The sequence below is a fragment of the Diceros bicornis genome, chromosome 2 (genome assembly GCF_020826845.1).
Source record: "Diceros bicornis minor isolate mBicDic1 chromosome 2, mDicBic1.mat.cur, whole genome shotgun sequence".
Lineage (NCBI taxonomy): Eukaryota > Metazoa > Chordata > Mammalia > Perissodactyla > Rhinocerotidae > Diceros > Diceros bicornis.
The window spans coordinates 76,464,787-76,486,700 of record NC_080741.1 but is presented as its reverse complement, the minus strand read 5'-3'; the positions used below and the strand labels follow the sequence as shown (position 1 = coordinate 76,486,700).

The 21,914-nt window shown below is 39.2% G+C and overlaps 1 protein-coding gene across 1 annotated transcript; it reads left to right on the top strand.

The window, feature by feature from the left end:
* Nucleotides 1-282: 282 nt before the first annotated feature.
* On the top strand, nt 283-21,761 carry TRNT1 (tRNA nucleotidyl transferase 1). Its single transcript, XM_058563508.1, has 8 exons — nt 283-566; nt 1,220-1,394; nt 7,975-8,168; nt 12,152-12,290; nt 16,404-16,530; nt 18,367-18,560; nt 19,418-19,671; nt 19,874-21,761. The coding sequence occupies exons 2-8, from the start codon at nt 1,247-1,249 to the stop codon at nt 20,120-20,122; spliced, it is 1,305 nt and encodes a 434-aa protein (XP_058419491.1). The 5' UTR covers nt 283-566; nt 1,220-1,246; the 3' UTR covers nt 20,123-21,761.
* The last annotated feature ends 153 nt before the right edge of the window (nt 21,762-21,914 follow it).

The window sequence follows — 21,914 nt, the reverse complement described above, 5'->3', positions numbered from 1 at the left end:
CGGCAGGAGCACCCCTGGCCCCAACGGGCCTCAGGGCACCCGGGAAGCCGCACTCAGCAAGAGGCCGCGCTGCAGGCGAGAAGCCTCCTGGGCCCCGCCCACACCCTGCTGCGACTTCCCATTTGCCGCCGACCGACGCGCGCCTGTGACGTCATGACGCCCGCCGTCCGGACGTGCGTGCGGCGGCGACGGCGGGGTAGGTGAACGGGCGCGCGCCGCAGGAAGGGGCAGGGAGGGGCGGTGTAGCCTGCGCGGGGCCGCGACTAGGGGAAGGCGGGAGCTGGGGGCGGCGAGAGGCCTCCTCAGCTGTGGGGAACAGAGCCCAACGTGGAGGGGCCGCGTCCCTGCCACGTCTCGCCTGGCCGCGGGCTGATTCATCGGGCTTCCCCTGGCACTTTCCCTTCCTCGCGGCCGGGCCCCCGAGGGTCTCACTGATTCTTTTCGGGCCAGCACCTGGTGTGGGGGGCGGGACACGCCGTTTCAGGGCCAGGGTCCCCAGTGGGTTTTTCTGAATTGAGGCGGATGTGGAAGAAAACGGGAGTGTTTTTCTTCCCCATGTGGTCTCGGTAAGAGGAACTCGCCCTCTGGGGGGAACCGCCGCTCTTTGAAAGCCGCTTTCCAAGGGAAGGCATGGTTCTTCTCTAGTGGTTTCTGTTGGAGTCACCTGGAGGCCCACCTTATGTGGAAAACAGGGTGTGATGATGGAGAACGGGAGGCAGAGTGTGGGTGGGAGTCCGGACACGGTATGGTGGCGGGAAATGGTGAGTGGCAGCAAAGACGAGTCATGGGAAAATGTCCATTTTATAGTGCTTAGGAAATATGCCTGGGTCATACATTTCAGGTGTGTGTGGGAAAGTACGGTGATACACACATGTGACTGTGACATGTTCCGGAGGAGACCGAGTGTTCCTGCAAGTCTCTGAGTTACATTTTCTGGAACCACTCTTCTTGGCAGCCCTGTACCCCTCACGCTTTAACTGAAACCTGCCTCTCAGGCGAGTTGTGTAACAGTAAAATGCGATATGCAAGTATGGTAGTGTTTCAGGAGTACGAAACTGGACAGCTGCAAGCGTAACTGCCCCTCAGATTGCCACTTATTTCAGTTTTTCATCTGAACAGGAGATGAATGTCTTTCAATTGGTAAATAAAATTTCACTGTATCCCTTTGTTTTCCTTCACTTACAAATGTCATTGTTGTGCATGCATGTTTGTCTTGTAGGTGTGTGGTTGGTGACTTTCCCCCCAGATGCTGAGGTGCCTGTATCCCTGGCGCAGGCCCTTACTGAGCTGTAGTTGGCGTAGACTGTGCCTTCTGAAGCAATACCTATTTACAATGAAGTTGCAGTCTCCAGAATTCCAGTCACTTTTCACAGAAGGATTGAAGAGTCTGACAGGTGAGAGATTAGGATGCCTTTTCTTGCTTTGAAAGCCTGTGTCAACGGAGGAGCAGAGGGTTAACATTTTTTATCTGGTTTTTGTTGTTCTTGTTGAGCTAATGAGAGAAAGGTTTCCTATGGGTAATCCAAAACTATAGCCACTAAATCACGAGAAGAGGCTAGAAATGGCTGCAATAAAAAGCATGGCTTTTTTGTTTGCTATCCCGAGTACTTTACATTCCAGCATTGGGCCTACTAACTTAGTAAGTACGTACGTTTTCTCTTGTTTTATGGATGAGGCAACAGAGACTTAGGAATGCAAAATGCTTTGCCAAAGTTTTTATAACTAATAACTGGAGAGCTGGGTTTTGAACTTGTGCAGTCTGATTTCAGAACCCAGCTTGTAACCGCTAAGCTGTCTTTCCTCCCTAGGTATAAGTGCTTTCTGAGAGAACTGAAGGCAGAAGGAAAGAGGAGTCACCTCCACTTGTGCACGTACAAAGCTTATCTGGAAGGAACACAGGCAGTGGCTTTAGCTAAGTGCCTGCCGGCAGCAGCTTCATATTGCTTGCTACAGTTTTATCATTCCTTATATTGGTCCTCAATATCAGTTACTGCTGTTGCTGAAGCAGCCACACAGCTGCGTTTCAAAGCCTGTGTTATTTTAGTGGTGCTTCAGAACTATATTAAGGTGTATGTATGTAGACACATGACCTAAACAGGCTTTTTGGTTTGCAACCAAGGTTTGCAACCCTGGCTGTCCATTAGATTCACCTGGCGAGCTTTTAAAACGTAGAGATGCTGGAGTCCCACCCCTGATCTACTGAACTGGAATCTCTGAGGAGGATGGGCATCTATAAATTTTTATAAAACTCTAATAATTTTGATGCACCGAAAGTGAAGGAACCATTGTTTTAAAATGAGTTTGCTGGTCTTAGCTTATTCCCAAAGCTATTTTCCTATTCTTGAAATTAGATGATTTTTTAGGTACATGTCAGAGGTAAATGGTCCAGAACTTGATTCTTATAGGTTCTTCACGTGGTCTTGAAGTAGAGGGCCTAAAGCTGATGCTTCACTGTGGTTTTTAATTAAAGTGAAAAATGCTAGCAACTGGGGCCGGCCCAGTGCTGTAGTGGTTAAGTGCGCGCACTATGCTGCAGCGGCCAGAGGTTTCGCAGGTTCGGATCCCCAGCACACACCGATGCACCTCTTGTGAAGCCATGCTGTGGTGGCGTCCCATATAAAGTAGAAGAAGATGGGCACGGATGTTAGCCCAGGGCCAGTCTCCCTCTGCAAAAAGAGGAGGACTGACATCGGATTTTAGCTCAGGGCTAATCTTCCTCACAAAAAAAAAAAAAAAGCTAGAAACTCACTGTCCGATAGAAATATAATATGAGTCACATAGGTAATGTAAACTTTTCTAGTAACGACATTAAAAAAGTAAAAAGAAGGGCTGGCCTGCTGGTTGAGCAGTCAAGTTCACGGGCTCCACTTCAGCAGCCTGGGGTTCGCAGGTTTGGGTCTCAGGCGTGGACTGACGCACCGCTTGTCAAGCCATACTGTGGTGGTGTCCCATATAAAGTAGAGGAAGATGGGCACGGATGTTAGCCCAGGGCCAATCTTCCTCAGCGAAACGAGGAGTGGCAACAGATGTTAGCTCAGGGCTGATCTTCCTCACGGGGAAAAAAAAAAAAAGTGAAATTAATTTTAATAATTATTTTTAGTATATTGTCTCATTTAATCTCATATCTAAGATACCATCATTTTAATAGCAAATTTGTATACAAATTATTAATGAGATATTTCACATCCTTTCTTGTAAGTCTTCAAAATCTGGTGTTCAGCGGGTACAGACCATCTTAATTCAGACTTGCCCATTTCAAGTGCTCAATATCCACATTTGACCACTGTTTGAACAGCACAGGTCTAGACGCTCCAACTCTGGGTTGAATTCAAGCTTGTTCTTTCTTTATATGCCTTTCCCAGTTCCATTGCAAGAGGCCTCTTGGAAGAAAGGTGCCAAATAATTGGATGTAGGTAATTAACTCTTGGCAGCCTATCTCAGATCCTTCTGCATTTTTCTTTTGGAAACAAGGCTCTGGATATTGATTACTATAGGTTCTTGAACATCTTTTATTTTAACAGTTGCATTTGGCTTACTAACTCTGACTTCAAGAGCTGAATTTTCTCCACTTTGAGAGGTGAAGTCCTAAGGAAGTGAGAAACTAAATAGTGTGGTAGGATAGAAGTAGTATTTGCCCCCAGGGTCTTGTCCTTGAAAGACTGGCAAACGGGAGCATGGGCGTGTTCTGAAGGTGACTTTTCTAGGCTGTAGGGGAAGTGGCAAGAATGGAATACTAGTGCAGTGCTCAAGAGTTAGAAAATCAAGTAATTGCTTTTATGTGGCCTTTGCGTCTCTCTAAAGACTTGGGGGTTCTGGTAAAATACAATGTTCTGTATGAAAATATGCACAAAAACACAAAAAGGAAAAAAATGATGGCTGTTGTATGGTGATACTGTGTGGTTTAATATTCTACCAGTTCTCAAATCTTAATAGCTGCTTTGCCACATGTAAAATTAGTTTCCAGTGTGCAAGAATTTGGGAGGTTAGGATAGTTACTATGCTCATACGGGGTTTTATAATTTGTCAGTTTATTTCATGTAATTTATTTTTCCTTTTGCTTGAGGACAACTGTATAATGCTAGTGGCATATAAGATTATTTCCCCATTCTATACCTGAGACTGAAGTTCCAAACGTAGTGATTTCTGCCTAAGTTACACAGTGGATGAGCCAGGGCTTCTTCGGCCACTTGGCTGTGGTCCATACTCACTGCTGGGTGATAGGGCTCAGTGGTTAGCTATCAGCTGCTAAGGTATGTGATATCAGAAAGTCATCATATTAACATTTGGGATAATAGGAACAGCTGATCACTCTTGAAGTTTGGGAGTTCCAGCAAGTGCTGAAGAACAGATCGTTTGTATTCTGGGAGTGATAGTCATGCTATGTAGTAGTCTTCCTGCTTATATTCCCACTCACTGTCCATCCCTCCAACCTCCAACACTCAAAATTCAAAATTGTAAAGGGAAGAAGTGAATGAAAATTTGACTGGAAATTAAAATAAAACTAAAAAGATAGGAGACAATTATAAAAGTTTTCTGACACATTAATGTCATGGGCTTTTGGATTGCTAATGAGAATAATTAACCATAGCTTACTATGAGATGTGGCAGATGAAGCAAATTAATGCAGTTTTGGAATGATGAGATTCTGCATTACTTGAGTCTTAGGCTTAAATTTACAATTTAGTTGCATTAGGTGTTACTTTCACTGAGTTTGTATGTAGTTTACAAAATTTGTTGGAAGTGGAATGCATCCCTGTTTCTATGAGACTAAAGATGTCAGTAATTGAGGAAAAAAGGAGTCTTTAAGCTTTATAATCCCTACTGTTTTAGGTCAATTAAAAAATCATGCCTTTCTTGTAGGTTTTTTTTTTGGTGAGGAAGATTGGCCCTGAGCTAACATCCGTTGCCAGTCCTCCTCTATTTTGTATGTGGGATGCCTCCACAGCATGGCCAATGAGTGGAATAGGTCTGTGCCTGGGATCTGAACCCACTGTGCTCTGGGCTGCTGAAGCGGAGTGCGCGGAACTTGAACCACTTGGCCATGGGGCTGGCCCCCCGTTTCTTATAGTTTTTATGACTACTATTCCATACGGGCCCATACATATGCCTTTATATGCCTTTCTCAATTGTAGTAAAATGTTAGAAGTGTGAGGTTTTTGGAATTAGTTATCCATTTCCATAGGGCTAATCAAAATGATGAATAGATTGAGTTCTGGATCTCTTTTTCTGTAGTACAGTTGATTTATTGGGTGACTTTCAACTTACAATTTTATTTTAGTGGCACCAGCATCTTAAAACAGTGGTTATCTATGTATTCAGCCTTGGTCTTCTTCAGGCTGTTAAAGTAGATTCAAATGAAAGTAAAACTTGCCCATTTTTTGCATTCAAAAACATTTTCTTAGATACTGTTTTAATTTGAAGGAAGAAAACCTTAAAAAAAAATACTTTCCAGTGAAGCCACTTTTTTTTAAGCTAGGATATCACATTCACTTCCATTGTGAGCCAAGTTGGTATAAAGATGAGTAAGATAGATTTTCTACCCTCAGAGGTGGGGAGACAAAGACATAAACAGGTAATTTTAATATAATTAGTAAAGATAGGCCTCTCTGGTAGCTTAGAAGAAATTCACTTAACTCCATCATCAGGAGAGGCTTCCTAAACTGAATCACAAAAGATGAGTAAGGGTGAGTGTTTTACCCACTGTGGGTGGAGACCCATTAGTAGCCAGAAGTCAATTTGGTGGTCATGACCAGTATTGCAAAAGGAGAGGAAAAGAGGATAAAATAGAATAGCTTAAATTGCATGGTATGTAGTGAGGGTAAGTATTATTTCATGAATTTTTATTTAACCCCACTTCCACACACACACAAGTATGAGTGACTGCTATGAGAAATGTCTTTCTTAGTGTGGGTTGTGCTCCAAGACGTTTGATAGCCAGCCACTCAACTAGATGAATGAGTTGGGAAGGTGTTTAGATGAAGTGATTCACATGAGCAAAGTTACAGAGGGAAACTACAGGGAGAGTTCGGTGCTTGTAAGGTGTGATATGAAGATTAGTGAGACATGAGACAGAAATAGGTCACGGAGGCTCTTGGATATTGTGCTAAAGAAATTTGGATATTGTGATGTGACTAGTTAGAGGAGCAGTGGCATAGTGTAATGAAGCTGGTGATTTAGATCCCTACATCTAGACCATGGAGGCTGGATGTAAGGGGAGTGGTGCAGCACTGGAGGCAGGGAGATACATGAGGGCACTCTTGTGAGACTCTTATACCAGTACAGGAAGGAGATTAAGAGGCTCTGGACTAGGGAGAAATGAAGGTAGAGTCCAGATATATTTTGGCAGTCGTTAACCTTTTGGATCATGGACCTCTATAAATCTCATGAAAACTGTGGACTAACATACATGATTTTTATATTTTATTTTAAAGGACCATGGACCCCACGTTAAGGAACCCTTAATAGGGAAATGTAGTCAGTGGGACTTGATTGGAAATGTGGAGTTAAAGGAACATGAACACTTCCTCTTGGAGAGGGCTCATGGAAGTGGTATCCTTCTGGGAGAGCTGTTGGTTAAGGCAAGAAGGTAGAGGGAGGGAGCATTTGTTATTTTTTAGCAGATCATTTAGGGAGTCTACAGAGAATGGGGTTGGAAGGTTTGGGAAGAATAGGTAAAGGAGGAGATGACAAAGAAAAGAAGTTAGAGTAGGGATGGAGGATGACATTTTGAGTTGTGATTAGGGATGCTAGAACTTAGATGCATTTACCTGAAATCGCAGGTCAGTGCCCTCCAGCCAAAGACCACTAGGAACTCACCAAGTTGAGCTGTTACTTCTTGCAGTGAGGGAGAACACTGACCATGGAGAACCTTGGGACATCTTAGTGCAAGGGTTTTAGAAAGGACTTCTTGTAGGATTTGGGCTATATTACATGGTTTGGGGGCGGGTTTAAGCAGTGGGGCTTTGCTGTGGATTAGGTGGTGTCAGGAAGCAGGGATAAATCTGTGATTTATAATAATTCTTACCTAGAAGGTGAGAATACAGTGCAAGATTAAAACTGATTGGTAAATGAGGAGCAATCACACATATTAACTGCTATAGGGTGGTGTCTTAGTGTTCATGTCTTGTCTGTGTTCGGACATGATTATGAGTTGTCTTATCTTGATCCATCATAGTCACAGGGTGGCCCTGTCTGATGTGGATGTTCTCTGACATTATGTTCAACAGGAGAACAGCAGGGCCTAGTTGTGAGTGCCAGCCCAGCTCGTAACAACACCAGGGCTTAGCTGGTCATATCAGGCCAGTTCCTGGATGTCATTCTCACTAGGTTCCATATGGTGTCCTTTGGTCATATGGGTAGTTATAATGGACTTTGTCTTGTCCTATAGCTATAGAGGCATCAGCTCTGGCTCCTGGACTGAGGCCCTCACAGTAGTTCCAGTGTTCATATGGCTTTTCCAGAGCAGAGATATGAGTTGGTTTTAAACATCATATGCAGATTATTTCTTGAAGGATTCTTAGCTATAACATTTATCATACTTGGTGTGATAGGCTAATGTTTGATAGTTTCATGCATGAACATATTGCTTCAACATCAATACACAAAGAGAAATACATACAAGAACACTTCACATTTTTAAAGTATGCACATAAACCTGGAGAAAGAAAGCAGAATTGTTCACTTTACTCTTTGGTAATAATTCAGATTTATAATAATGACCTTGGTGCATTGTGGAATTCTGAATTATCTTCCAAAGCAGCAAAGAAAAATTCTGCAAGTTCCCTGCTTCTCACAGTTGTTGCGGGCATTCTAATGTAGGCAAGTCACTTCATTTCTATGGGCCGTGTTCTCCTACTTTTCATATGAAAAGGCTCAGTTAAATAATCTCAGCTGTCCCTAATAGATTGAAAAACTTTGTACTTCTGTGCTTCTTAAGAAACACATTGAAATAAAAAATATTCTTTGTCATCTCAGAATTATTTGTCAAAGAAAATCATGAATTAAGAATAGCAGGAGGAGCAGTGAGGGATTTATTAAATGGAGTAAAGCCTCAAGACGTGGATTTTGCTACCACTGCTACCCCAACTCAAATGAAGGAGATGTTTCAGTCTGCTGGAATTCGTATGATAAACAACAAAGGAGAAAAGCATGGAACAATTACTGCCAGGGTGAGTGAAAAGTGTGACAGTAATTGCATTGCCTTTTTTCTAATTTTTAAAATTTCTATATGTTTTTTTCTGGTTTAAAAAAAGAAAACAGCAAAAAGCCTAATAAAAAAATATCGGTGTCCTCTACCCCACCTCCAAAACCCTGCATCCTCCTTTGTTGCAGCCACTTTCAACTAATTTTTATGGTACTCACCTGACCTCCACATTTCTAAAAAAGACCTTTCTATGCTGCAGTGTTTTGTTTTTCTTTTTAATTTCCCAGTTTTAAGATGCTATCTATTGACTTCGTACGAGGGAAGATGATTTAGTGTTCTTACCTCACCCCTCCTCAACAGCAAGCTCATGTAATTCTCCTTCCCTCATCTCAGTATATTTATACCATAATTTTTGGTTAAATCAATATTCTGGGTTTACATTTATAAGTGTATTGTTTACAGCTGGATCGTGTAGTATATTATGACTACATTTCTTGTGTTGCATGGTTGGTTTTCCCTGCAGTTAATAGCATTTTTCTTTTACATAGCTTTCCATGTGCCACTAATTCATTCCTGTACTCTGTGTCAGAACTATAAAGTTCCTCTCAGTAGACTTAAACACATCAAGTTTCAGTTCCTTTTTTTTTTTTGAGCCATCTCACCTGGTGCAGTCTGTCTTCTGCTCCCATCTGGACATTCTAGGTGGGCACCCCACTCTCATCCTGGGATTTTCCTGCACCAGATCCTGGGAATTTCTTTGGCCTCTTCCTTATTAGACCTCCTGGTTCCTGGATCCCATGTGGTCTTCGTGCTTGGTTTATGCCCTCATTTTAATAGTCTGAAACCTGAGAAAGGCTTACGTGCCTGAAAATATTTTTATTTTGCCTTCACAGTGGTCTGATAGTTTGTTGGCTGTGGAATTCGAGGCTGGGAATCATTTACGCTCAGAAACGTAAAGGCTTTGTTTTCTACCCTCCGGCGCTGCCGCTGAGAAGTCAGAGCTCATTCAGATTTCTCTTTTGTTTGAAACCTGATTTTTTTTTTCCTTTTGGAAGCTTTTCTGATCTTTTTTATCTCTGGTGTTTTTAATTTCAAGATGAGGTGCCTTGGTTTGGATTTATTTTTTCATTCATTATATAGGGCACTTAGTGGGCTCTCTTGTATTTTGCTCATAATTTCATCCCCTTTGTTAAATGTCTTCTCCTTTGGAAACTCCTATTGCATGTCAGACCCCAGGGACTGATCTTCTAGTTTTATCTTTTGTCTCATGTTTTATATTCTCGTCTTTTATTTTACTTTCCATGAGATTGCCTTAACTTAATCTTCCAATCTTTCTATTATATTTGCAACTTTTGCTATTTTGAATTTTCAAGAGGTCTTTCTTAGAATATTTCTTTTGAAAGCTTCTTGTTATTGTTTCAGAGGTAACATCTTCTCTTATTTTCCTTGCAAAGGGGTTGGGGTACTAATTCCAACGTGAGGTGGGGCGGTTTCCCCACACCAATGAGCAATGCTCCCGACACCAGCTGGGTGTCCTACAATTCAACTCAATTCTGACTCTGTCTACCTGGCGATAGCATCAGATCCCATAGATTAAGGGCTCAGTCCTACAAGACTACACCCCTCCTCCCCACAATTTCAGATGCCAAGCACAAGCCCGGGTTGTTACCTGTGCTTCTGACCTAGTGACTACAGATTGGAGGTTCCAGCAACCACCTCCTTGGACTTCAGTCGCCAGTTGCAAGTCAAGGTTGTTACCGGTACTTCTGATCAACTGGCTATAAATCAGAGGTTCCCATGACTTCCCCTTGGGTTTGATTAATTTGCTAGAGCAGCTCACAGAACTCAGAAAAATTTTACTTACTAGATCACGTTTATTATAAAAGGATATAACTCAGGAACAGCTAGATAGAAGAGATGTATGGGGCAAAGTATAGGGAAAGGGTGCAGAGCGTCCTTGCCCTCTCTGAGTGCGCCTCTCTCCCAAAATCTCCACGTGTTCACGAACTCAGAAGTTCTCCAAGCCTTTTGGATTTTTATGGAGGCTTCATTACATAGGAATGATTGATTAAATTATTGGCCGTTGGTGATTGAGCTCAATCTCCAGCCCCTAGCCTCTCTCCCCTCCCCAGAAGTCGGGGGCGGGGGGCGGGGTGGGACTGAAAGTTCCAACCCTCTAGTCACATGTTGGCTCCACTGACAACCAGCCCCTGTTTTTAGATGCTCTCATCACAGGAAATTCCAAGGGTTTTGGGAGCTCTTCCAGAAACAGGTATGAAGACCAAATGTATATATTTCTTATTATAAATCACAATATCCCGCCTTATGGTACCAATTACACTTATTTTGACAATGGCTTTATTTCCTCTGAGCTTTTTCTTTTTTGCTGGTTGGCTTTCTTTAAATGTGGGTATTCTTTGGCTCTCTCTCTATATTATGGGTGATCTTCTAGTGTTAGCATAATGACTTGAGAGCTTTATTATAGTTTTGCATGGGAAGGGTCAGCCAGTTAGTTGTGGGAGCACCAATGTCAATGTCAGTAGGACTTTTCATTAGGAGAAATCAGAAGAATCCTCCAGTGTTACCCAGGTTAGAATAAAAGCCTACTTATTAGCCTTTTGGAAACCAAATGGGGAAAGAGTTGGCGGTCATGTTGATTTTTTCACTTAATCTTGTTTTCATTGTGCTTCATTCCCATGATCATCTGTCTGGTGCTCCAAGTTCTGACTATTTTCAGGTCTTTCTAGTGAGTTAGTCTCTGGGTCTCTGCCTGGGTAAGGGCAGTCTAATTGTTTGTGTTATGATGATTCTTAGGCTGTTTCTTATAATTTTTATGATATTTCTTATAATTTTTATGATGTTTCTTGTGATGATGTTTCTTATGATTTTCAAACAGTCTTCCTATTTCAAACCCTTTGCTTACCCTTTGCCTTCAGAGATACTTGTGCTTCAGTGCCCGAGTTCTAGAATTCTATAGAGAGAACTAGCTTGTTTCCAGAGAAGAATATATATGAGATTGAGAGGAATTCTAGAACAGACTTCTGGTGATCATTAGTGGCTTTCAGTTCCTAATGAAGAGATTCCAGACTTCTGCTTGGCATGTAAAACCCTTTGCTGTCTACCCCTAAATGCTAATGTGTTCTGTGTCAGGTATACTTCCTATTTCTCTCCACTGTGCCTTTAGTCACCTTTTCTCTTCATTTGAAATGTTCTTCCCACATCTGCATGTACAAATCCTACTTACTTTTCAAGGCTCAGCTCATGTGTCACTCCATCATGAAGCTACTCAACTTTTCCCAGCTGGAGGTAATCTGTCTTCCCAAGATATATGTAACACTTTAACTTCATTGATGATTACTAATAAAGGAGTTGCAGCATGTGTTAACTCTTTGTATTTCTTTATCAGTCCTTTGCTCAATGGTATATAATCTATAAATTGGTATTCAGCTCTTTGCAAACTGAAGCTATTCAAAAATTTTTCAAAGAAAAGCCTGATCTGAAATCGAAGAACCAGAATACAGTCATGTGCCGCATAACGATGTTTCAGGCAATGATGAACCGAATATACAACCGTGGTCCCAAGAGATTAGTACCATATATCCTAGGTGTGTAGGAGGCTATACCATCTAGGTTTGTTTAGTACACTCTATGATGTTCGCACAATGATGAAATCGCCTAACGACACGTTTCTCAGAACGTGTCCCTGTTCAGCAACACATGACTGTATGCTGTTTTAAGGGCTCCTCCCTTGTGCCATATCTCTTGTCAGAGTTGCCATTTTTGTATGTCAGACTCATCTTTTTTAATTAGGATGGTTTTATTATTTTATTTTTTAAAAATATTCTTTAGATTTATCTTTGAATATTGTGGGTGTCTTTCTGTTTCAAGGTATATGTGTACTAGTTGACTTTAAAAAGAAAGAAGATATACCTGTCAGTACCCATGTATTTTTTACAATCCATCCAGTGATACTAAAAACTAATTTTTAAAAAACATATTCAATTACAGCTTCATGAAGAAAATTTTGAAATTACTACACTACGGATTGATGTTGTCACTGATGGAAGACATGCTGAGGTAGAATTCACAACTGACTGGCAGAAAGATGCTGAACGCAGAGATCTCACTATAAATTCTATGTTTTTAGGTAATATATGGAGATAAAATAGTATTTTAATTCAATCTATTTGAATGCTTTAAAGTGAAACCTGCATTCTGGAAATGTTCTTCAGCTTGAGAGATTGCATTAGTTTCTTCTAAGAGACAGTGTAGCATATTGGTTAAAAGATGACTCTGGAGCCAAAATCCCTGGGTTCGAATTCTGATGCCATGACTCACTAGCTGTAAAATGAGGATGTCATTAGCTTCCTTTGTAGAGTTGTTGTGAGAATTAAAGGAGTTAACAGTTGTAAATCTTTAGAACAGTTCCTGGCACATGTACACATTCAATCAATGTTAACTTACTGACTGCATCTAAAAATGTTAACATTTCAGGTAAGAAAAATGCACACATAGATGCACCCTCTGTGTCCCTCTTTGTCCTCTGCACTATCTTTCGTGCATGCATGTCCCGCCCTTTCCTCTCTTCTGATGCCCATGGCACACATTGGTGAATGACGTCAGCACCTTTTCTTTTGCTGAGCCAAGATACAACCTGAAATTCTTTCATTGCGTTGCATTTTAGGAATCATCTATAGTCAGGCAGAATTGACATGTAAGAGGAAACCTATTTGTCATCTCAGTGTAACTTTTTTGTTGATGAAAGCAGTAAGAATCATAATGGGAGTCGATGTGAATTAGGTTAGTGTTTTGGTACATAATCGAAGCATTGTTTTTTTATACTTTAAATTTTAGACAAGCCCTTTATGTTTAAAACTTTGGATTACAAAAGAGAGAGATGAAGCATCCAGTATTCATAACCTAGTTTGTGGCAACAGTAATAGTGAAAGGATGAAGTAACAGGATTTCCTTCATGGAATGCAGAAGGGGGTTGTAGGCCAAGGTGGGATCGCTGCTAATTACATTAATGACAGTATTTCTAGAGTGCCTACTAGGTTCTAGACGCATCACTGGTCACTTGATATACTTTATCTCATTTAACTCTCAGAAGAACTTCATAAAGTGGGTATTAAACCCATGTGACAGATGAAGAAACAGATTCAGAGATGTTAAGTAATTTAGCTCAAGTCACAGATAGCCGTGATTTGAGCCTGTTTCCAAAGTCTAGGTGATTTATGAGGGAGCCCAGTTGGTGGCATGTTTTCTCTCCATTGTGTGGTCAAACTCCAGGTGTTTATTTCATCTTACGTCATTCTTACTCAGGGTAAACTGCTGCTCCAGGTAGTGCAGTGTATAAAATCTTGTAACTAGCTTCTCGTAAGCAAACTTAACTGAAGAGAGAAACTAAATATTCTTTTTCAAGATACTATTTTATAAAAATAAAAGCTATTCTTATTGGTACCACTGTTTTCTAACATTTGCTGAATCCTTATAATGTGCCAGGCGCTGTTGTAAGCACCTCACATAAACTGAATCTTCCTAACCACCCTGTGAAGCAGATACTGCTGGCTGGTAAACTGCAGACTTAGGATTCCAACTTAAGCAGCCTGGCTCCAGAGGTCATGTTCTTAACCACTACATTATTCTCAGCAACTCAACTTTATTTCTTATTTTCACTCACCATATTTTAAAAGAATGATATTCAGAGCAAAACAAAGTACACACCAATATGACACTCACTAATCCTTACTTTTAGTCCATTTTTCTGTCCAGGCTTTTTTCAAGCCTTATTAGATGAATCATGACTAGTTTTTGCTCTTATCATAGCCTATGTTTTTTTCCTCCAAATTTTGATCTTTCCTTTACTGAAAAAGACCTTAGTATTTCCAGACGCTCACCAGGGAGAGTTGAGTCTCTTCATTAAGAGAAATAGCCTTAAGGGACAGATATACCACATTTATTTGCTACTTTGTAATCATATTTTTATCTGTTTACTTACCTATTTTTTTCTTTTCATTTTCTGTTATTTCTCTTTGGATCTGGAGCCTTTTAAATTTGCGGTACATATCAAAATCCCATATAAACCAAAACAGCTTGGGAAGTGTTAAGCCTGAGCTTACCAGTATTGTTGCATTTGGGATAATCAAAGAGCATTCAAGTTCAAACAGAACTAACTTGACAGGTGGTTATTTTTTTTTTATTTTTTATTTTTTAAAGATTTTATTTATTTATTTTCCCCCCAAAGCCCCAGTGAATAGTTGTATGTCATAGCTGCACATCCTTCTAGCTGCTGCATGTGGGACACAGCCCTAGCATGGCCAGAGAGGCGGTGCGTTGGTGCACGCCCGGGATCCGAACCCGGGCCGCCAGCAGCAGAGCGCGAGCACTCAACCGCTAAGCCACGGGGCCGGCCCTACAGGTGGTTATTTTTCATAAGTAGTGGCAGTGCCTCCTTTCTGTGATGCCACAAGGTGAAATGTCTCTTAGGATCACTGAACTTCGCATTTGGATGGTTGAATGGTGCCTGTCTTTGCTCTCAGTGTTTCTCTTTTTCCTTCTTAGTCCCTAGGGTGGCCATCTGTCTCAGTTTCCCCGATAATGATCTATTTTCTGGGACATGAGCGATTTGTAATTTTAAAACCAGGAAAATCCTGGGATAAGTGGGATGAATTGGTTACTCTAGTAGTACTTGAGGTTTTATGTGCCTTATATTAAAATTGTTTTGTCAATTTTATTCTTTTCATTCAACATCTGAGAGAATGTAATGTGGAAATTTTTTTGAATGGATATTAGGTTCACATGGTTCAAAATTCATAAAATTTAAAAGGCTGCATGATGAAGTCTCCTGATGTAATTCACCAGACCCTTGCTGGCAGTAATCAAACTTGGATCTTTGCCAATCTGATAGAAATCTGAAAAAATGCTGATATAAACTTGCGTTTTTTATGACTAAGGTTGAAAATCTTCATTTTTTAAAGAGATTTCTTATATTTCCTGTATATATTTTTAGTTAATTTTTCTATTTATGTGGTCTTTTCATTTATAAGAGCTTTTTGTATATTATGGAAATTAGCCATTTGTCTCTATGATACTGACTTACATACATTTTTCTCAGTACGTCACTGATTTTACGCTTTGCGTTGTGGTAGTTTTTACCATGCAGGCATATTTGATTTTTTGTGTAGCTGAATTTATTAATAATTTCTTTGAAGGCTCTGGTGTGTGTTTGTGTTTTATTTTCTTGGTAATTATATTTTGAAAGGTCTTCCCCATTCTAGGATTATAAATTTTTTTCCTGTTGTTTCTTATTTATTATTTTAATTATTTTTTCCAGAGTATTTTGGCTATTCTTATTTTCCCATATTAACTTGAAAATCAGCTTGTTTGGTGTCTTCCTCCACCCAACTGGCATATTTCTTATTTAGTTTATTCTTGAGTCTATTATCTTTTTAGTTGCTGTTGTAAATGCAGCCTTTTGTTCCATTATATCTTCCATTGAATAGTGGATACAGATGAATACTATTCATGTCTGTATTTTAACTTTGTAACTCTTCACTTTGCTTAATTATTACTGTTTGTGATAGTTTTTAGTTGATTTTCTTGTGTTTTCCAATTCTTTTTTTTCCCAGTTGGATTCTTTTTAAAATTTTTTTATTGAGGTATAATTGAAATACATTATATTAGTTTCAGGTGTACAACATAATGATTCAGTATTTGCATATATTGCTAAATGACCACCACAATAAATCTAGTTAACATCTGTCACCATACATAGTTACAGAATTTTTTTTTCCCTTGTGATGAGAACTTTTAAGATCTACTCTCTTAGCAACTTTCACATATACAATACAGTATTATTAGCTATAGTCACCGTGCTGTACATTACATCCCCATGACTTATTTTATAACTGGAAGTTTGTACATTTTGATTCCCTTCACCTATTTGGCCCACCCCCATCCCCTGCCTCCAGCAACCATCAGTCTATTCTCTGTATCTATGAGCTTGGTTTTCTTTTTTAGATTCCACATATAAATGAGATCATATGGTATATTTCTGTGTCTGACTTATTTCACTTAGCATAATGCCTTGAAGGTCCATCCGTGTTGTTGCAAATGGCAAGATTTCATTATTTTCTATGGCTGAATAACATTACAGAGTGTGTGTGTGTGTGTGTGTGTGTGTGTGTGTGTGTGTGTGTCACACTGTTTTCCAATTCTTATTTGCTAATAGTGATTTTTTTCCCCGTTTTCTAATGAATAGGTTTTGATGGTACTTTATTTGACTACTTTAATGGTTATGAAGATTTACAAAATAAGAAAGTTAGATTTGTTGGACATGCTAAACAGAGGATACAAGAAGATTATCTTCGAATTTTAAGATATTTCAGGTAAGAATTCTTAAAAATTTAATGATATAGTTTTTAATATTATTACTAGAGCACAATTCTGGTCATGTGAAACACACAGCAGATCAGTGTACAAAATGGTGACATCCCAAATGTCTGTCCCCAGTAGAGACTTAGCAGACTATTAACTTCTGAGTGAGATATTAATTAGTTCATATTTTCATTCCCAAAACATACACATATTTACTCTATTCTGTGATGATCTTCTATATAATTCAGCTTTAAATCATATTTTTAAGTGTCCATTTTTCTTTTTGACTGAATATTTCCTGCACTGATCATTCATTACACAGATAGTTGCGTGCTTACCGTAGGTCAACCCCTGTGCTAGGTGCTATGAACACAGAGTAATGAATGAAAGTTTGCCTTCATATCGCTTACAGTCTCAGGTGGTCATGGGAAATCTCTTAGATGAACCTGTTAAGTATGAAATGCATTTGGATGGTTTTGTGGGTAGCAATGATTTTTTTTTTTTTGCTGAGGAAGACTTGCCCTGAGCTAACATCCTGAGCTAACATCTGCTGCCAATCTTTCTCTTTTTTTTTTGGCTTGAGGAAGATTAGCCCTGAGCTAACATCTGTGCCAATCCTCCTCTATTTTGTATGTGGGTTGCCACCACAGCATGGCTGACAAGTGTAGGTCAGCGCCTGGGATCCGAACCCACAAACACAGGCCACCAAAGCGAAGTGCACGAACCTAACCCCTGCACAATGAAGCTGACCCTCAGCAATGATTTTTTTTTTTTTTTTTTTTTTTTTTTTTTTTGTTTGTTTTGTGAGGAGATCAGCCCTGAGCTAACATCCGCCAATCCTCCTCTTTTTTTTTTTTGCTGAGGAAGACGGCCCTGGGCTAACATCTGTGCCTATCCTCCTCCACTTTATATGGGACGCCGCCACAGCATGGCTTACCAAGCAGTGCGTCGGTGCGCGCCCGGGATCCGAACCAGCGAACCCCGGGCCGCCGCAGCGGAGCGCGCGCACTTAACCGCTTGCGCCACCGGGCCGGCCCCTCAGCAATGATTTTTAAACTCTGAACTCTAACCTTTTTAAAAACTAGTCTAACTGGTTAGTTTATATGTCTAGTTATACTAATTTTTTGCTGGTTGGGATCACTCTCAGAATATTCTACAATATAGAGCCTACATATTTTGTCAATAAATCCTATTCCTTTAAACTTGAGTATTTGCAGTCTTTCTTTACAAATAACAGAACATAGACTGAGACTTAGCCATAATTAGTCATTTAATGTAGATCACTAATGAACTGAATTTTAAAGATATGAGTGGTAGAATGGGTGTACTTTAAGGCTTCCAATTCTGAGATTCCATGAAACATGCTTCAGCATCTGCAACTAGATTTGTCATATTTAAAACTCTTCATTAAAAGTATTGATGTGTACAGACACAGGTAAGCAGTGAGGGATTAAGACTGTTCCATGATGGCATTCCAGTCTTATTTTGGTGCCTTTACAAGAATCCTCTGTTTTATTCATTTGCTATAAGTACCAATTCAGGAACTGCATTTAATGGACACTCCAAGTGTCTCAGTCAGCAATTTGGAAGTGAAAGTGACGAGGGGGTTCTAGTTCTGGCTAACTTTGAGAAAGTTACTTATATTTTATAGGATCTCAGGTTTTCTCATCTGGGAAAAAAGAGAAGGTGGAGAATTGACCAGATGATTTCTAAGTTCCCCCTAGACCTAATTCTATATTGTTTCTCATTAAATAGATGTGCAGGATAGTACCAATAAAATGAAAAATGGATTTTTCTGGTGATATGCCAACACAGAGGTAATACACTCCAAGAATTTTGTTTCGTAGGTTTTATGGGAGAATTGTAGACAAACTTGGTGACCACGATCCTGAGACTTTGGAAGCAATTGCAGAAAACGCAAAAGGCTTGGCTGCAATATCAGGAGAAAGGATTTGGGTAGAATTGAAAAAAATTCTTGTTGGTAACCATGTAAATCATTTGATTCACCTCATCTATGATCTTGATGTGGCTCCTTACATAGGTGAGAGCAAGTTATAAAATGTTTGCATTTTTGGCAATGAAACACATCTGGTTTAAAATTTCACAAGGAAAAAATGTTTGAAATTTAGTTGAAGAATTCTAAAAGGAAAAATGGAATATTTTAAAATAGGATCAACTTGGAGGTCAGGGGTAGGACGGTTTTGTCACGGGTAGGGAACAGCTCAAAGACAACCTACTACAGTGATATAAAGTGGCCTCTGGAGTCAGACAGACCTGGGTTTGAATGAGGCTTTGCTCCTTACCAGCTCTGTGACTTGGGTTAGTGCCTTAAGTGTTAGTTTCTGAATCTGAAAAACAGGTATGAAAATAATAGCATCTATCTAATGGAAGGGCTGAGAGATTCAATGAGTTAATACATGTAACGCACTCAGAAGAGTGACTTATACATAGAAATTATTCAATAAATGTAATTAATATTCAGAAAGAACAGTGGGATTGTATCATTTATCACACTTCAGGAAACTTGGGTATATTTCAGAAAAAGACAAAATTACTGAAGAGGGGGTAGACATTCTATGATAGAATGTCAGTGTAAAGTCAAGAATTTGTAATTGGAATAAGTATCCCTTGTGACTATGACACCACCATGACCACTGCTGCCTCTAGACCTGGAAACGAGCATTTTAGGACTTCCCTTGGTTTGAGAATGATATGAGAGAGGATAGCAAGAGTGTATCAGTAGTTTACCTGTAAGATGAAGCATCAGATTGGACTAATAATGAGTCCTAGTGACAGGGCATTTCTGTATACTGAAACAATGGCTGGTTTAGGATTTGAGTGTTTTTTATTAAATTTATCCACTGTAAAAATGGGTGAAAAATGCTTTTGTCCCTACAGGCTTACCTGCTAATGCAAGTTTAGAAGAATTTGACAAAGTCAGTAAAAATGCTGAAGGTTTTTCACCAAAACCAATGACTCTCTTGGCCTCATTATTCAAAGTACAGGATGATGTCACAAAATTGGATTTGAGGTTGAAGATTTCAAAAGAAGAGAAAAACCTTGGTTTATTTATAGTTAAAAACAGGAAAGATTTAATTAAAGCAACAGATAGTTCAGAACCACTGAAACCCTATCAAGACTTCATTATAGATGTAAGTATATACAAGGCTTGGTCAGAATATAAATCATTGTCACTAACTGTAGAACTAATTTAGTAATACTAAGACCCACAATGTATTCTGTGGATTTCATTTATTTTAAATGAAAAATTTCACATCAAGCATTTATTTTAAATTTTAGGATAAGATCATTAAATCTGTGTGATGGAACTAAATGTTTGATTTTGGCACTTAGTCTAGGGAACCTGATGCAACTACTCGTGTATGTGAACTACTGAAGTACCAAGGAGAGCACTGTCTTCTAAAGGAAATGCAGCAGTGGTCCATTCCTCCATTTCCTGTAAGTGGCCATGACATCAGAAAAGTGGGCATTTCTTCAGGAAAAGAAATTGGGGCTCTATTGCAGCAGTTGCGAGAACAATGGAAAAAAAGTGGTTACCAGATGGAAAAAGATGAACTTCTAAGTTATATAAAGAAGACCTAAAGTTGATGAGAGCTGGCTACTAAAAAGCAGAAATTTTTGGTAAGACTAGTTATTTTTTTTCCTCCCCCTTAGTGAGATTTAAGAGACTTGAATATATAGCTGAATAAAAGCCAGCTTAGAGGACATCTGCAGAAGAATAAAGATCTCATTTTGTGAAATATAATTATATTTCAGGCACTAAACTGATGTCTACCTCCTCTTAATCTGACTTATATCACTGAACCTTATAATTCTTTTGGAATCGTTCCTACTGAGAAAAGTATATTCGGCCTCTCCTATCTATCCATCTTAATATGTCTAGGCTTCTTTAAAAAAAAACGTGGTTTTTTTTGTACGGGGCAGTACTAAGATTGATCTTAAAAAGTGGTAACTGTCTTGAAGAAAAAATGTTTCTTAGTGTTGGCAATTGAAATAACTGGGCTATTTTATACAGTAATTGTCTATGATAAGTATCATTTCTTATCTGAATTCCAGAATAAACTTGTGTTTGAAAAGAAAATAGTTGACAAATTTGCATAAAATACCCTATATAAAATGTGAAGACTGGATGTGTCCTACGTGGCTGCCATTCATACATGCAAGACTTCTAGGCAAGCTATATTTCAGTATGTAGCTGATACTCTCCTCTCTCATGATTTCCTTAACTAGGCATGCTAAGCCTGGGAAAGATTAACTTGAGGGTTACTCTTGAGCCTGTTATTTTAATAAACATTTCCTTTGGAATTGGAAGGTAACTGTATTTATGTGGTATCTGATGGTATATATCAGGTAGCATATATACAGAGGGACAGTACTCCTGTCCCTTTAAAGTAAATGTTAATTTCTTTCATTAATTAAAAGGATATGACCTACATTAAAATTTCCACGAACAGGTCTATACATTTGCTTTTTAAAGATTTGAGCCTTAAATGCTTTCAGTGGGTAAATGGGTGTATAGCACAAAGTATTATTTCAGTTGCTATATTCTGACATTTTACAATTGATTTTCCTTTCTGTGTAGCCAGTCATAGCATCTTTGTACTCTATGGGCAAATAGCAATTTTGGACCTTGATAAAACAATTTTGAAAAGCATATTTCTCTTAAAGCCCAGCTAAGAGGAAGTGTGACAAACACTCAGTGTAACGGGCTGTGGTGCAAGGGAGGGGGCCTCAGAGACAACTGCGCACAGGTCAGTAATTAAACGTACTATAAAATAAGACATTGAAATATTTAAGTACTACTAAAATAGATGTTTGGACCTAATATCAGAGAATTCCTACTATTCTATATAGGAGGGATGTTGATTTAGCTACTTCAGAGGTCTGGTTTTGTCATGTATAAAACACTTGAAAATAGTATTATATGCATGTTTTTACGTATCAGAAAATTTTATTTGCAAGTGTCAGTAAACAATATGGAACATTCTAAGATTACACCCTTCAGGGGGCAAATGTAAAAGCAATGTTCCCTCACGCCAACTGGTTTGGATTTCAATGTAAAGAGGTGTGGTGTGCTGCTGCAAAGAACTCCCTGGAATCTATTTAGAGTAAGTTTTAGTTCAGTGTAAGACTGATGAACAACTAGTAAAGTCATATAAACCCAAGGTTATTAGTAGTAGTAATGAAGTAAAGCTTCGAAAAAAAGTTACAATCTTGAGCATATTGACAGCATTCTTGGGTTGCTTTTCATTTACTCTCTTTACATAAATATGTAATACGATATTAATGTTTTCAGTCTAGGCAATCAAAACCATTGCATGTTTGGTAAAAGACAAAATACTGATAAATTAAAACTTAAGAAATTTAACAGTCT

Coding starts and splice junctions, on each gene's coding strand:
- TRNT1 (XM_058563508.1), top strand. CDS start 1,247: ATGCTGAGGTGCCTGTATCCCTGGCGCAGGCCCTTACTGAGCTGTAGT. Junction 16,531..18,366: donor CGAATTTTAAGATATTTCAG/GTAAGAATTCTT, acceptor TTTGTTTCGTAG/GTTTTATGGGAGAATTGTAG. Junction 19,672..19,873: donor ATCAAGACTTCATTATAGAT/GTAAGTATATAC, acceptor TTTGGCACTTAG/TCTAGGGAACCTGATGCAAC.